The following is a 16,667-nucleotide window of genomic DNA, read 5'->3' as shown; positions in this document are numbered from 1 at the left end:
TTTTTCTTTCTTTTCTTTTTTCTTGTCTTTCTGTTTTAACCTTTCACAGAAAGGAATGACCAGACAGAGCAGGAAGAAAGAAGAGAAATCAAGCAAAGGTTGACAAGAAAGGTACTATGATTTAATCACCTTACCCCCTGGATCCTGAGACACGGGTGACAGGTGCACTGGTAGCGGTGGGGCAGGTGGCAGGGGCGTCACTGGGTCGCAGAGTGACATCTTCCTGCACAGCAGCGAATTCGATATTCCCCAGACATGGGAAGGGTGCCCCTGCCACCCATGGAGAGGCCCGCAGTGTGGCCCTCTGTGCCTGTGGTCTGACCCTTGGTGTGACCCTTGGTGCCTGCGGTGAGGCCCTCTCGGCATGGCCCGTGGTGTGGCCCTCAGTGCCCACGGTGTGGCCCTCGGTGTCCGCAGTGAGGCCCTTGGTGTGGCCCTTGGTGCCTGCAGTGTGGCCCTTTGTGCCCGCGGTATGGCCCTCAGTACCTACAGTGAGGCCTGCAATGTGGCCCTCGGTGCCTGTGGTGAGGCCCTCGGTGCCCGTGGAGAGGCCCTTGGTACCTGCGGTGAGGCCCTCGGTGCCCTCGGTGTGGCCTCGGTGTGGCCCGCAGTGTGGCCCTTGGTGCCCGCGGTGAGGCCCTCCGTGCCTGTGATGAGGCCCTTGCCCGGCCTAAGAGCCACTCATGTAGCAGGACGAGCCCGAGGATGTTTCCACGTATTTCCAGGGAGCCAGGCGGTGCCTGGGCATCTTCGCTGCCTGAGGTCTTTACGCCGTGCTAAGAGCATCCCTGGATGTCAGTGTTCGCTTACCTGTGGGCTCCGTGGTTCCCGTAGCTTTTCTGGAAGCTCTTGATTGCAGAAGCTTTATTAGGCTCTAGGGCATGTACACGGGCCTCTCGGTGAAGGTCAAGGGCCAGCCTGGGCAGCAGCTCCGCAAACCCATCTACCTCCAGGGCCCGGGCCGTCTCGCATCTCAGGCTCCTGGCATGTCCCCGTCGCCCCGTGCTGGCAGGGGTGATGCCAGGGGCGGAGGTGAACACTGTCCTCCCTGAGCTGGGCTTTCAGTGCTGGTCGTGGCAGCGTCCGCTCTCAGGACTTTAAGGCTCGACCAATGCGAGTTGGAGCAAGCAGCCTCCGCCGGGGCCGGCCTGCGCTCCCCGGGCCTGGGCTGCGTCCTGCCTGCCGCCGGGCCACAGGGTGTGAGCCCCTGACGAAGCGTGTAGGGGGCTGTCGTCAGGCCTTCCCACTGGAGGGTGTTGGCCTCGGGTTGTATGTCAGAGTGCCCGAGTTTGCAGTGTCCCTATGGACACGTGCCGTTTGTTCGGAGGCCTGGAAGCAGGGCGCTTTGGCAGGTGGCGGTGACCGTGGTGATCTTTGATTTCAGCTTAACCAGAGACCCACAGTTGATGAGCTGCGAGACAGGAAGATTCTGATCCGATTCAGTGATTACGTGGAAGTGGCCAAAGCTCAGGATTATGACAGACGGGCGGACAAACCCTGGACGCGACTGTCCGCGGCAGACAAGGTACGGAGCGCGCCCGTCTGTGCCGGTCGGGGGGTGGCACCAGGGAAGGAGGGCAAACCGTGGCGGACCAGCGGGATCGTTCCCGACGGTGGGTCCCACCCGCGGCAGAAACGGCGCCTGGGCCATTGTCGGGCCGACCCCGATGGCCTCACGGGGTAATCAGGTCGTGGCCGTGTTTTCAGCTCGGGGACACTGCCCTTGGGGACATTTTTGGTCTGGAGATATTTTTGGTTGTCACAAGGGAGCGGGTGGCACTGGCAGGGGTGGGGAGAGCCCAGGGAAGCCACCCGTCCTGCCGTGGCGCATGGACGGGCCCAGCCGAGGGTGACCCAGCCCCAAACGTCAGCAGCGTGGAGCTGAGACGCTGGTCTGGAGGGTGAAGCAAAGGCAAGGACAGAAGTTTAAGCGGAGTCAGCCAGTGACGCAGGGGCGCGGAGCCGAGGCATCGGGCAGTGTAGACAGAGGTGGCTCTGGATCCATCCCGCCCGTCTGGTGTGCCGTGTCTCTGCGGGCCCCAGAGCACCTGAGCGGCCGCGGTCCCCGCCTCGCTCTGCCGGGACGGAGGCCCTGGGCCTGCCCGCCAGTGCCGCTTCACGAAGCCCCGGCGAGTGCCTCGGGGGCATGTGTCGTCCTCGCCACCGGGGACGTGCCATTGGAAGGGCTCAGAGGGCGCTGCTGCAGCCCCAGTGGCGGGGGAGAGGGGGACACGGGCCTCGTGCCTTCGCGCCTCTCGTGATTCTACAGCTTTTGGGAAGAGGGCTCACGGCCAGGGCTGCCTCCTGCTGGGGTGCGGCTGCCCGCGGTGGCTGCCTCGGGGCGTCCCTTGGTGGAGGTGCTTGGAGCGGCGTGGGCGCAGCCACGAGGGGCCACGGGCATCGCTGGCAGCAGGAGGGTTTGAGCGAAGCAGGATTGCTCCTGAGGCTCCTGCCTCCCGGCCTCTCCCTGGCCCTCAGCTGGCCCCTGGGGGGCTTACCCGGGGGAGCGCGGCCCCAGGGGGGCTGGAGGGGGATGGGCCCCACGGCGCTGTGATGCGTGCCTCACCTGCGTGTGACCGCGACACCATTGCCCACATGACCCAGCGTTGGAAGAGCTTCCAAATGACCTAACTGCGGAATTCCCAGTGAGATCCCCCAGAGCCAGGCTTCCCCAGTACTTTGGTGATCCTCCTTCATCAGGTCCTCGAGATGTGCTCAGTGTAGGGGCTGGGGAGGACCATGACAACCACGCACAGGCTGGGGAGGACCATGAAGATTATGCACGGGCTGGGGAGGACCTTGACGATCATGCAGGGGCTGGGGAGGACCGTGATGATCGTGCAGGGGCTGGGGAGGACCTTGACAATCGTGCAGGGGCTGTGGAGGATTGTGACGATCGTGCACAGGATGGGGAGGATCTTGACGATCGTGCAGGGGCTGGGGAGGACCGTGATGATCGTGCACGGGATGGGGAGGATCTTGATGATCCTGCAGGGGCTGGGGAGAGCCACGATGATGGTGAGACGCCAAGTGCTGGACCTACAGCCGTTTCTTTTTCTGGTCCCGTCGTACAGGGCGCAGCGATATTAGGAACTGTGTGCTAGTCCCCGGCCAGGTGCTCATTTCCACGTTCACTTCCCAGGGTCCTGAAAGACAATGTCCTGTTTTTCGATTTCAGGCAGCGATTCGTAAGGAACTAAACGAATACAAAAGTAACGAAATGGAGGTACACGCATCAAGCAAGCATTTGACAAGGTGGGATTTCCGCGTGCGTGAATGTCGCGGTCCTTATAACGAACGCGGTGCTTCTTTAGAAAGAAAAGAAGGACCAAGGTCTGTGTATGTAGGTGAGCGAGGTCAGCTTCTCCGCGGAGCCGCCCGGACGCCCGGATGCACCTGCTCCGCAGGCTCCGCTTCTTCCCGGCGGGCCGGGCGCGGCGCAGGGCGGCATCACTTGGGGCGCTGGTCTGACTAGTTGGTGTGCATTTAGGAGGGTGAGTCTCAGAGCAGCGAAGGCGACGGACGTGGTGTCCGTTGGCCGCGCCTCCTGTGAGGTGCAGACCCCTGCCCTGTAACAGAACCCGCCCATGCGTGCGGCCAGGGGCCCGGGGGCCACTCCCATTTACTCGTTCCTGTCTTAACACGCACGTTCACATCTTTAACACCAGCTGATGCTTCCCCCGAACTCAGGTATTGGGGTGCGATTGGCGTGGCCGGGCCATTCGGGGCCCGAGACTGTAGCCACACCTAAGGCCGAGGTGGCCCCGCGTCAGGGAGCCTCCGTCCCCGTGGGGGGCACGCATCGGCCACCTTCCACGGCGGGCCAGATGCCATGTCCGGGCCAGCTGCCGTAGACGTGCGGGGGGGCTCCCATGGGCGCCGGCGTGGGGGGACACGGACTCGTACTCGCTCACGGGCTGCACAGTTGTGCCGCGGCCGCAGTAATACGTCCTCCCCTTCCCTGCATCCCTGCATCCTGAGGGCTGTGCTTGTGAGGCAGCAGCCTGTGCCCGGACCAGTCCCTCCGTCACTCCTCCCTGGGCCTCCCGAGGCGCGAGCCCCAGATACACAGAGAATGGAAATCCTGGATTTAGATACTGCCCGAAACCAAAATAGTGCGTCCCTTGCTTTTTCTGGTTCGTCCCGAAGAGGCCACCGCGCTCACCCTGGGAGGGCCCGCGTGGCTGTGGAGCGGTACCAGGTGTCGGGGGTTCCATCCTCCAGGACAGTTCTGGGGTGTGCGTTAAGGGGGAAGAGGAGGCTGCAAGAGCAGAAGGAAACGATGCAAATAGATAGTTTAAAAATTGCTAAGGTTTCCCCCATGACGGGCAAACATTTGGGCAGGAATAGATCATCTTATTTTTACTTATTACCCAAAATGCTCCGAAATGCTTAGGAATAAACTTCACTCACTCAGACATTCAGAGCTATTTTTAATGTTCACCGTGTTAAAAAAGGTAATAATTGTTACCTAGCGTTATGTGTGTCAAAACATTTAATACGCTTTCCCGTCATGCGTTATTGAGAGGTGTTGGCTAAGGATACACATCATCTCTCTTAAGTCCCCAGTGAGTATCTTGCTTAGATGATAGGGTTTTAAGAGTTAGCCCAAAACTTGGACATTAGGAAATAATTACGAGATTTTTATACCACATTTTAGCATTTAGTATCAGTTTTTTTTTTAGTCCCATGAGACTTTCTTAAGTGTCCTAAATGTCACCACCTCACAGGAGCAAAACCAGAACTCTCATTTCCAGAAGTTTATCAATGGATTCATCACTTCCGCTGATGAGGCCTTGGCCTTTCGGTGCCCTTCCCGGGCTTCCCCAGCGGCTTTCAAACTGAGTTTCAGGCAGAATTCAGCAAATCGGGATTCCTTTTGGGGTCCAGCGCGGGGACCCGGGAGCCCTCGGAGGCCCACTACTAGCAGCGAATGGGTCCACCTCGTGTCCTCCGTGTCGCCTGGCTGAGCGGCATCTAGTGGCAGCAAGTTTATTCGAGGAAGGTTTGGGCAATTTTTACCTGGGAAGGTATGACCTTTGAACTATTTGTCTTTTTTTTTTTTGTTTGTAATTCCCAGATTCCACAGGCCATAGAGATTTTCTTCTGAGAAGAATTTGTGTTTAATTTTTGATACCAACACTGAACACTCATCAGGGAACTTTCTGATGTTCAGCTGAAGACTCCCTGCCGTGTGAGCGAGAGGAGCGGGACCCCTCGGGCAGGTGACGTCTGGGCTGTCTCACCTGTACGAGGACAAACCAGAGGACGCCCCGCACTCCCTGGTGTCTGAGGAGTGGGAACTGTGGGGGCCCCGCGGGGACCCAGAGTCGCTCTCCCAGAAAACTGTCATTTGCCTTTGAAGCTAGTCTTACAGTGGCGCAGCGACACGGAGGACGGGCGACACGCATGCGCAGGCACACCTCCGGGCCTCTGACGTGCGACACGTGGCGCAGTGGCATTCAGTATTATGTTGAAAAGACATTTTTATTCTGATCACCGTTCATTTGAGAACTCTCTAAGTTCATGTTATACAAGATTATTTACTGTATTATACTTTTCTTTTTTTTTTATATAATGTCTAACAAAAAAAAATACAGCTGCAACATTTTGATTCCTGTTAATTTTGTTCTTTAATTAAATGACTTACTTATTGCAGGAAATGAACCTGGGCTTTACGTTTTCTTGGAGTTGGGATAAGATTTGTTAGAACGGAGAGCTGTGCGGGAAGTCCAGTTTTACTACTTTTGAGCCATCAAATCCAGACACATAAAAGAGAATTCCAACTTTGCGTGTTTTATTTTGTAAATGCTGTTACTGGGTGTCGTTTGAGTTTATGTAGCATTGGGTGGTGAACCCAAAAATAAGTACCTTGGTGGAAAATTCTACCTCAATGAAAATTAGGCCGTCTTTGAGTATTTTTAGGTTCCCATTTGCACACATTATGGAAAACTCTGTTATGAGAGACAAAGATTCAGAGGAAATTTGCCCTCGCACAAAGGGAAAACGTAATGTTGGTACAAAGGGGGGGAATGAATACAAAATTAATGTTCCCCGAAAGGTATTTTTATTTGGCCCTTGAATAAGTGTCCCCGCAGCAATGCGCCCGCCCGCCCTCCGGGGTGGTGAGGCAGGCAGCCCAGTGGCTTGGAGCACGACTTTCGGCGCTCGCAGACCCTGTTGCTTCAACCCCAGCTCTGCGCCGCTCACCAGGATACTTACTTTCTCTCTAGGAAGATCCTCTCTCCCCAGGGAGGTGAGCGTCACCGACATCCTGCACCGCTGGTGTGGCCGCCAGCAGCCCCTGGAGCAGGCGCATGTCCTCTCCTCCTTACTGCACACCCTGCCTCACTGCTTCCACGACCTTTCCTGCTCACCTTTTTTAAGACTGAAGGGACTCAGGTGCTGTGGAAACTGCTCAACCCTTGTGGTCGCACTTTGTCCCGAGGGCCGTGACCAGTCCCGGATGCTGGCAAACATGGTGTCAGTGAGTTGAATTAAACTCTTCAAAAGAAAACCCTGTTATGGTTGAAGGGTTCCAGCTCTGTCTCCTGAGCCTCGCTTTGTCTGTGCAATGAGATGCTTTTCTAGCTAGAAGCCGGTTCTTTAATATGAGCATTTATGTGTATGTAGACATAGTGTATGTTTAATATATACCTGTACTCTATGCCTAACCCGTTATTTGTGGCCAACCTGAAAAAACTTTTTCCTATTCTAAACTACGTTCTAGCAGCTCCCTATTTTGTGTTATTCAGTTTAAAATATTAAGATTTCAATCTCCTTCACATAGAAATATCCACGTACTTACAATGAAACAAAGCAAGGAAAAAAGTGCTTCTGTTGGAAACCATGCTGGCCCCCAACGCAGAAAGGACCAGTACCGCTTGGAAGAAGGGCCTCTGGGGTAGAGTTAACTTGGCATATGGGACACGTGTTTGTTTGTTTTTTGCCCAAGTAAAGTTGCATAACTAATGAATACATAAAATTCAAAATGAAAATAAGGTACAGGAGACCCAGTGGAGGGTTTGGTTTGTTTTAGGCTTAAAGGTTCTCAGATACCATAAAACCAAAAGACATTTTCATTACAGCCAGACATTTTGGCAACAGTATCTAACTTCTATATTGTATTTTTATTAATCATAAATTTGCATTTCCATATTTCACGTCCTTATCTGGTACCACAGAGGCCAAGAGAGCAGCTGAAACTGTGAATCAGGTGTGTTCACTCTGTCCCTAGTAGGTACACATGATCCTGCACTGAGGAAGGCTCTGATGGGTAACTCGAATGTGTCTCATCCTAGTTGGAGGAACAAAATTAAAAAGCAGTTTATAAATCTCATGGTATGGGTGACACACATGGCATATGTATATAAATTCTCATATGTTCTATAAATTCGAAGAGAAAGTGTATATACTTAAGAGCCCGAAGACTTAGGAAAAAAACATTTCCACCTCCCTGTTCAATAACAATCACATACAATGTCTGAATTATCACTCTTTTTTATTACTTGGAGTCATTAGGGTTTTATGCATGGACTTCAGAAATCATTTGTTCCAATTTTTACAAGATAAAATATGATTAGCTATTAAAGTAACAGTGAATATTAAGACATTAAAGAAATTCTATTTTTAAGGAGTGTAAAAGAGTTAAAAACCATAATTGATTATTTTGTAAGAGGAAATTACTTCTAGAACTATCAGGTTTTAACCTGGTATGATGGGAATAGTATATCGTAAGTCTTTGTAAAAATACATTTTAAAACACATAGAAGAACTTTGAAATCATAGGAGTAATTTTTAGACAATTGAAATGGCTTAAAAAACAAACCCAAAAAACCAAAAAAAAAAAAAAAAAAAAAAAAATCCTAACATCAAGAAGTCCATCTTGTGGACATACATGGTAACTACAAGTCTAAAATTTTTGGAGGTGAAAATCAAGTTTTTAGCTACATATCCATAGTTCCTTAATAGCAAGTTCAAGTCCAGAAATGCAAAATTCTCATTTTATTGTTAAAATAATTAGTCTCACATGCTTCTAATCCCAATTTACCCTGTTCTTTTTGAGATTGTTTCAGAGTTCTTCGCGTGAAAGAAACATCTGTGAAGATGTTCAGAAGACACTGAACATGTTGAGACTTGAATGTATGAAAATATTTTTAAACGGTGAATTACCGTGACTCTCTGTAAATTTATTGATGACGATACTAGGAACAGATCACCAGTTCATATGTAGACAATGTTAGAATGAACCATGGAAAAGTTACTAGTTAATCAGTTCCACCACTTCATGAAAACAGAATGGTATTTTGTGTTTAGAGTAGTAAAAAGTAACAAGTCTTTCAACCGTTAAATCTCCTTTAAATAAGGTGAACAGGGAAATTCTAAAAATCACATATTCTTGACAATAAGCCTTGGTAGAGAAGTCTGGATATGGCATACATTCTAGTAACTCTTAAAACCACACTATACTATGCACGTTATTGCTTTCTAAATGCAGTTCATTCCCCTTTTTCAAAAATACCTGTGCTGCAAATGTACAGGTGTGTGCCCCAAACGAATGGTGCATTGCCTGCGTCCCGCCCAGAGGACTTCTGGGTTACAGCGGTGACTCCCGGGGTGGCACAGAGCGGTCTCAGGAACATCTGACACCATGCTCCAGTTTCACGTGCCGTCGTAGATTTGTTAGTTGCCCATTATTTCCTGCTGCGTTCTTGTGATCAAAATTCTACTTTAGTTGTTTCTTCATAGCACTTATGACTCCTTCTGTGCTTGCCTTAACTTTTCATTCGATATGTTAAGGAATGAAGTCAGAATTCGTGTACAGTAGCCGTGAGTGGGTCAGTTGTTAACAGGTGGCGGTGACAGGTGGCTGAAGAGCTGGCTCCAGCCGCTGGGAGCTTCACACCCTGCGCTGAGGTTGGCGCCATCAGAATTTGTCACTGGACACTGCCAGTTTCCTGTGGAATCCTCGAAGTGCTGAATGAAAACCACACAGTCAGCCGCTGCGCAGAGGATCCGCTAGGCGTCCGTGGTCTCCGGATTTGATGGCATTTACGTCTCTGTAGTTGAGTATTTCAGTTTCTGCTTGATCATACTAATGCTGCAAATTTTTTTCTCTCTTCCATATGTTCTTCTGGAATAGTTACCACTTCGTAGCTCACTTAGGTCGAGGAAGTGTGATGAACCCATGCCGGCATGGTGTTAAATTGCAATCCAGGTAAGAAATAGAAATTATTGGCTAGAATGATCGTTTATTTTTAATATATTTGAAATAAGAAAATTATAGCTATCATTAGTTAATTTGCATAATCATTAGCCCCGCTAATATAAAATTGATTTAAATCACTATTTTTGTTAAATAGTAAGATAAATTGAGAAATTTTATAGTAAAGAGAGAGAGATCTGATGTTTAAGAATTGTCTTCTACACTAGGGGTCTTCCAAATGACAGTCCATCAACCAAATCTGGCCTGCCTTTGTTGTTTTTAATGGCCTGCGAGTGAAGAATGGTTCTTACATTTTATGTAAGTACCTACATATATTTTCAAATTTACCTGTTGGCCCACATAGCCTAAAACATTTACTGTGTGGTCTTTTAGATAATTTGCCAACTCCTCTTCTAATTTTTAAGTTTAAATAAATGTATAATACAAGATGTTAAAAATGAACTACACAGAACAAAGTCAAACAAACACATTTTGTTTTTAAATATGCTTAAAATTTTTTGACATGATATCTGTCCCAAACATCAATATTCATTATAAACTCATACTGACAGTAGTAGAATTGCAAAAAGTGCACATTTTATGAGGTAAATAAAAAGGCCTTGTTGATATTAAGGCAAGCATTTCATGAGTGTGACTACCCACACTACTCTAACTACCTTGTACTTAAAATTATTGCTATCACAACATAAACCAAAATTATAGTATCTTTTTTTTTAAGATTTTATTTACTTATTCATGAAAGACACAGAGAGAGAGAGAGAGAAAGGCAGAGACACAGGCAGAGGGAGAAGCAGGCTCCACGCAGGGAGCCTGACATGGGACTCGATCCCAGGTCTCCAGGATCACGCCCTGGGCTGAAGGCAGGCGCTAAACCGCTGAGCCACCCAGGGATTCCCCAAAATTATATTATCTAAAGTTCAAGACAGTACCACGTATAGATCTCATTCAAAACATCTATATTCCTGAAAAAAAAATGTTGAATTATTTTCCTCTAGGTATTATTTTAGAATACTTCCATGGACTTTTTTTTGACCCAATAAGTTTTTCATTTTTTATTATTTTTAAATTGTTTTTAGAGAGAGAACACGCACGAGTGGGGGGTGGGGCAGAGGGAGAGAGAGAACCCCGAGTGGACTCCATGCTCGATGCAAAGCCTGACGACCTGAGAGCATGAGCTGAGCCAAAATCAAGTCGGATGCTTTACTGACTGAGCCACCCAGGCACCCACCCCCCACTAATGTTTTTTAAAAAATCCTAAAACTAAACATCACAAATACAACCATTAAAAAATATAGTATCTTCTTTGATAGTAAAGTCTATGTACATTTGATGCACCTACACAATTCTTCCAAGGGGCCAATAAAATGGAAAGCCATAGAATTCTTTGACTACTTTGGGGTTTTTTTTTGAAATTCAAATGCTCCTTTAGTTTACTAAACACGCATATACACAATTTCATGTCTTTCCAAAATCACCTTTGTAAAAAGAACTTTTTTATTTAAATTCAACTTGACACATAGTGAAGTATTGCATTTTAGAGGTAGAATTTAGTGATTCATCAGTTATTACACCCAATGGTCATTCCACCACGTGCCCTCCTTAATGCCCATCTCCCAGTTGCCCCATCCCTTTATTCCCTTCCCCTCCAGCGACCATAACTTTCCTAGAGTTGAGTCTCATTTTTAAGTACAAGGAAAGGGTTCATGCCTTGCTTATCTCTGTATCTAGAGCTGAGCACAGTATGTGACATGTAATAGATGCTAAGGTGGCTGATTGACTAATAATTCATTACCTGTTCTAATGGAAATGCTGCCACTGTACAGGATTTGAGGATCTGAGAGTTTCAGGCACACCTGCCCTCTTTGAATTCAGTAAGTTCCTACCTAGAAATGCTGTGTTCCTTCCCTCACTCCATTTACATTGTTGCAAGATTGCTTTTCTAGCCATGTTTTTAGGCTCAGAAAATAAGTGATAGAAGTTACTATTCATAAATAAGCCAGACAAGGTTCCTGTTTTCATAGAATTCACAGGAGTGGAATTTATGGAAGGGAGGAAGAAAGAACTTTCTGGAGTAAGATTAGTAGGACCTCGAGGGAGGACCTCTCTGTGCACTATTTCCGTGCCCTGGAGAACAGAGTCTCAAGAACAAAGACACTGGGACAGCAATAGGACTGTTCAGGGGACGGTGCTGGAAATCTGCTGAACGAGACGAGAGGGGTGGCAGCTAAGGGTGAGGAAAGAGGCAAAGGCAGCTCACAGAGGGACTTTCAGGCCCTGATATAAAGGTTGGGTTTTAAGTGCAAAGGACCCCTCTAGAGAGGTTTTGCAGTTGTTGTTTTTTTTTTTTTTAAGTAATTCAGGTGAAATGCAGACAACACAAAGTTAACCATGTTAAGAATGCAGCTTGGCGGTGTTTCATACACTCACAAGCCCACACAAACACTGCTTCTATATGGTTCATCACAACCAGAGGACACTCCATACCCTTGATGCAGGTACCATTCAGCTTTCCTCCCCCAGGCTCCTCCACCAACCTGCTTTGTCGCTCTGTATTTACATATTCTGGATATTACATATAAATCCAACCATACAGTGTAACCTCTTGTGTTTATTTTTTTTCACTTAGCATGTTTTTGAGGCTCATCCACATTGTAAAACATGACTCCAAACTTCATCCTTTTTATGGCTGAATAACACCCTGTGTATAGATGTACAACATGTGTTTATTCATTTAATGTCCATTTATTGTTGGGTTGTTTCCATTCTTGGTTGTTGTGACTAGTGATGCTGTGCAGCATCACATTCCTGTACAGGCATCTGTTGAATATGTTTTCAATTCCTTGAGTGTTTTTCCAAAAGGTGGAATTGCTGGGTCATAGGATAATTCCACATTTAATTCTTTGATGAGCCACCAAACTGTTTTTCAGTTTTACTCCTCCAGGAACCCACAGTGGTTCCAGGTCGTGCACAACCCCATCAATACTTACATTCAGTTCTTTGATTATAGCCGTTCTGGTGAGTGTGAAGCGGCATCTTGCTATGGTTTTGACTTGCAATTTCCAAATGACTAATGATATTCCGCACAGGTTTGTGTGCTTGCTGGCTATTTGAACATCATCTTTGGAGAAATGTCCATACAAGTCCTTTGTCCCTGTTTTTATTAGGTTATTAGTCCTTTAGCTGCTTAGCTGTAGGTATTCTTTATGTATTCTGAATATCAGATCCCAATCAGATATGTGATTTGCACACATTTTCTTTCATCCTGTAGGTTGTCTTTTCACTTTTATGAAAGTACTCTTTGTACAAAGGTTTTCTTTTTTTTTTGAAGTCCAATTTACCTTTTGTTTTCTGTTGCTGGTGCAACCTAAAGGTGTCTTATCTAAGAATCCACTGCCAAAATCCAAGGTCATCAAATTTAGTCCTATGCTTTTTCCTAAGAGTCTTATAGTTCTAGATCCTTTAGGTTTTTGATCATTTTTAAAATATATGGTGTAAAGTAAGGGCACAATCTTGTTTTTCGTGGGGCTATCCAGTTGCCTCAAACCACATGTTGAAGACTATTTCCCTACCAATGGTCTCTACACTCTTGAGAAGCCCACTTGATCACAGATGAGCAGGTTTATTTCTGGGCTGTCATTCCTATTCCATTGGTCTAGATGTCTCTCCTTCTCGAAGCACTACACTGTTTTGATTAGTGCAGCTTCGTAAATAAGTATGCAGTTGGAAAGTTGAATGTTCCAACTGTATTATTTTTTTGAGGTTATTTTGCTATGTGGGGTTTCTTCCTTCTGTTTGATTTTTAGGATCAGCTTTATTTCTGCAAAAAAGGCTTTTGGGATTTTGATAGGGATTGCATCAAATCTGTAAATTGCTTCAGAGTATTAACATTCTAACAACAATAAGTCTTGCAATCAATGACCATGAGAGTTCTTTCCACTTTTAGGTAGGTGTTAACTTCTATCAACAATGTTTCATAGTTTTCACCTATAAATCTTTTACCTCCTTTATTAAATATATTCCTTTTAATATACTGAATTCAGTTTGCTTATTATTTTGCTGAGGAATTTTACCTTACATTCATAAAGTATACTGGTCTGTAATTTTCTTGTGATATCTTTGACTTTGTGAGCAAGGGAATGCTGGCCTCAGAATGAGTTAAGCATGTTTCCTCTTCTAATGTCAATTCTTGTTTAAATATTTGATAGAATTCTCTGTTGGTTACTGATTGAATCTCATTATTTGAGAGAATACATGTGCATGAACAAGGGGAAGGGCAGAGGGAGAGAGAGAATCTCGAGATTCCCCAGTGACCCACTGAGATGGGGCTCAATCCCACAACCCTGGGATCAAGAGTTAGATGCCAACCCAACTGAGCCACCCAGCTGCCTCGATTCAATCTCTTTAACATGTTATGAGACTGTTTGGATTTTTTTTTCTTCTTGACCAAGTGTTGGCAGTTTGTATTTCTAGGAATTCATCCATTTCACATGAGGTATCCATTTGTTGGCATATGACAGTTTATAGTATTCTCTAATCCTACTTCTGTAAGGTCAGTGGTAATATCCCCAATTTTCATTTCTGATTTTAGAAATTTTAGTTTTCTGTTTATCTCCATCTGTTTAATAATAATGGTTTACCAACTTCTGGTTTTACTGATTTTTCTTTTTCTTTTTTTAATAAATTAATTTTTATTGGTGTTCAATTTACCAACATACAGAAAAACACCCAGTGCTCATCCCATCAAGTGTCCCCCTCAGTGCCCGTCACCCATTCCCCCCCACCCCCCGCCCTCCTCCCCTTCCACCACCCCTAGTTCGTTTCCCAGAGTTAGGAGTCTTTATGTTCTGTCTCCCTTCCTGATATTTCCCACACATTTCTTCTCCCTTCCTTTATATTCCCTTTCATTATTTATATTCCCCAAATGAATGAGAACATACACCGTTTGTCCTTCTCCGATTGACTTACTGCACTCAGCATCATACCTTCCAGTTCCATTCACGTTGAGGCAAATGGTGGATATTTGTAGTTTCTAATGGCTGAGTTTTACTGATTCTTCTATTCTGATTTTTGCCCTTAACTCTCCACCCAAATCGGTTTATTATTTCCTTCCTTCTGATGGATTTGGTATAGTTTGCCTTTTTTCGAGTTTTTCAAAGTTTAAAGTTGGGTTATTGATTTGAGATCTTTCTTAATGTTTAATGTATATAAATTTACAGTTATAAAGTTCCCTCTCAGCACTGATTTCACTCTATCACTTAGGTTTCAGACTGTTGCATTTTCATTGTCTTAAAGTATTTTCTAATTTCCCTGTGATTTCTTCCTTGACCCACTGGTTAAGAGTATGTGGTCACTGGAGAGTTTTATATAAGGAAGAGGCATGCTAGGATTTATGACTTAGCAAGAATATCTTGGCTGTGAGGTGAATAATGGGTTGTGGAAAGCAAAGATGAATGCTGGAAAGTCATTTAGGAGGTTGTTGCAATTGTCTGTGTGAGAAATACACTGTTGACAGAAGTGACAGAAATTACACATATGGAGAATATATTTTGGCAGGTGTGAGTTTAATAAGTGTGGGCTATACACACTGGCAGAGATGCCAAAGACAGTGGGATTCAGAGCACTAGTAGGGGGATGGTCCTTACATAAAAAGATAAATCTGCTATTGAAATACATGAGAAGTCAAAAATGCTGGTATTAGGATGCCTGGGTATTTCAATAGCAGATTTATATACAGAGGGGAAAAGAGTATTATTTTTTTTACTAAAGAATATGTACTGGGTAAGGAAGGAAAGAGGGACAAGGAAGGGGACAATATGCATAGCCAAACTGTGGTGGACTGAAGAGCCTGGGACCACTTCAAAAGCAAGTTGGAGAGAGGGAAAGGTCAGACTGAGGAGAATGCCAGAAGGGAGGTGCAGCGGGGCATAACTACTGTGTGAAGTAGGTCACACACACCGTGCAGGTTGGGAATGTGTGGGACGCTATATATATTGTGGCCAAGCATGAGGCAAGCAGAGAGGTATATCACAGCGGGAGTCATCCTAAAGTCTCACAACTCCTGAATACTGTTTACCATTATAGTAGAGTCATTACTGTTTCCTGACACGGAATCACTGCTACCCTACCAATAACTGAATAAAGCTAAGATGGGAAGGGTTTTCTTCTGCTTGTCTACACTAAGCAAGCCACTTCCACCACTGTATTTAAATACTGTGGTGGTATTCACAACTCTGCTATCCTTGTACAGGCCAGCCTTAGAGAGCGAGGGCACTTACTATTCTACTTCACATGTCTGATGGCAGAAGGATGTTTTGTTGGATCCAATGTTCATAAAATAGGAATATAATGATTTATAAAATAATCATCTACTTATAATATTCAAAGTTACATAGCATTTATTTCAACTTTAATATATAATTAAAACAAACATGTATCTTTATATTCTACCAAGATATTATTACAATGAGCATTAGGAGCTTAAAAAGTACTGGTCAAAATAGTCTGCTTATGAGTTAAGACTTCTACCTAAAATTAAAATGTTTAGACAATATAGTAACTGGAGCCATAACTGAATAAACATACTCTCCAACAGTTGCTGAAAATACTTACATTCAGGTAAGCATTTTAAATCAAAGACTTCTCCCCTTTCTTAGCATGGCTTAATTTTTATTACATGTAGTATATTCTGAACTAGTAATACATTATATTTAGTCCAAATTATATTCATTTAAAATAAGATAAATTTTAGTTTTATAAGTATAGTTAACTCCGCAAGATTTGTGCAATATAAGTATTACTACAAAAACAAGCAAATTACTTTTACTATCTGGTTTCCCAAAAATTTCTCTTGCCTGTGTAATACAATTAAAAAAAATTACAGACTCTTGAGGCTGGAGTCATGTTACAGTGGTTTTTTCACATCCATAAGACACCATTTCTTTGGATTTGGAGGCTCCTACAAAAGTACTCTTGCTTGGATGACGTGTATTTTTCTCTTTGTAGGGCTACTCTGGTATTTCCTGTTATACACAAAAAGGAATAGGTGGATAAAATTGTTGATAACTAGACATCACACATGAACATTTCTTTCATGAGCCATGAATAATGACATCAGTCCTCTGCGTACATTAAGAAGCTCCTCTTCTTGCTATAGTCAGGAAAAAAAAAATCACACTTAGATTTTAAATTATTACTGTAGAACCATCAAATAGGAAAAAAAAAAGACAAGCTAGCTATAAATTGGGATTCTTTGGGAAGCAATCCCCTTCATAAAGATATTTTGTATCAGTGTTCATGCTATCTAACTGCCCCCCCCCAATCTATTCCTACCTAGCTACAGAGTTCAGGGATCATCACTGATACTCTAGATGATCAACTGAGAGATCCAGTCTTTTAAATTCCAAATTGCTGAAATTTTTTTTTAGACTGAATTTTATTTATT

The 16,667-nt window shown here is 45.1% G+C and overlaps 2 protein-coding genes across 5 annotated transcripts in view; one reads left to right on the top strand and one right to left on the bottom strand.

Annotated features, from left to right (window-relative positions):
• Window positions 1–5,921, top strand: part of PHACTR3 (phosphatase and actin regulator 3) — a 212,891-nt gene extending 206,970 nt beyond the window's left edge. For 3 of the 4 annotated variants that reach the window (XM_041733502.1, XM_041733504.1, XM_041733505.1), the window contains exons 10-13: window positions 50–111; window positions 1,385–1,525; window positions 3,179–3,255; window positions 5,081–5,921. In XM_041733502.1, coding sequence (XP_041589436.1) covers window positions 50–111; window positions 1,385–1,525; window positions 3,179–3,255; window positions 5,081–5,096 — 296 coding nt within the window. In that variant the 3' untranslated portion in view covers window positions 5,097–5,921. The remainder of the gene's footprint in view (window positions 1–49; window positions 112–1,384; window positions 1,526–3,178; window positions 3,256–5,080) is intronic. The other variant, XM_041733503.1, reaches the window with a different exon arrangement.
• Window positions 5,922–15,609: 9,688 nt separating this feature from the next.
• Window positions 15,610–16,667, bottom strand: part of SYCP2 (synaptonemal complex protein 2) — a 70,670-nt gene continuing 69,612 nt past the window's right edge. Inside the window, 1 exon segment of the mRNA XM_041733249.1 lies at window positions 15,610–16,373. Within this exon segment, the coding sequence (XP_041589183.1) occupies window positions 16,296–16,373 (78 nt within the window). The 3' untranslated portion in view covers window positions 15,610–16,295.

Source organism: Vulpes lagopus, chromosome 18 (genome assembly GCF_018345385.1).
Source record: "Vulpes lagopus strain Blue_001 chromosome 18, ASM1834538v1, whole genome shotgun sequence".
Taxonomy (NCBI): Eukaryota; Metazoa; Chordata; class Mammalia; order Carnivora; family Canidae; genus Vulpes; species Vulpes lagopus.
Note: the sequence above shows the minus strand (reverse complement) of the source record. Positions and strands in the feature narration are given on the sequence as shown.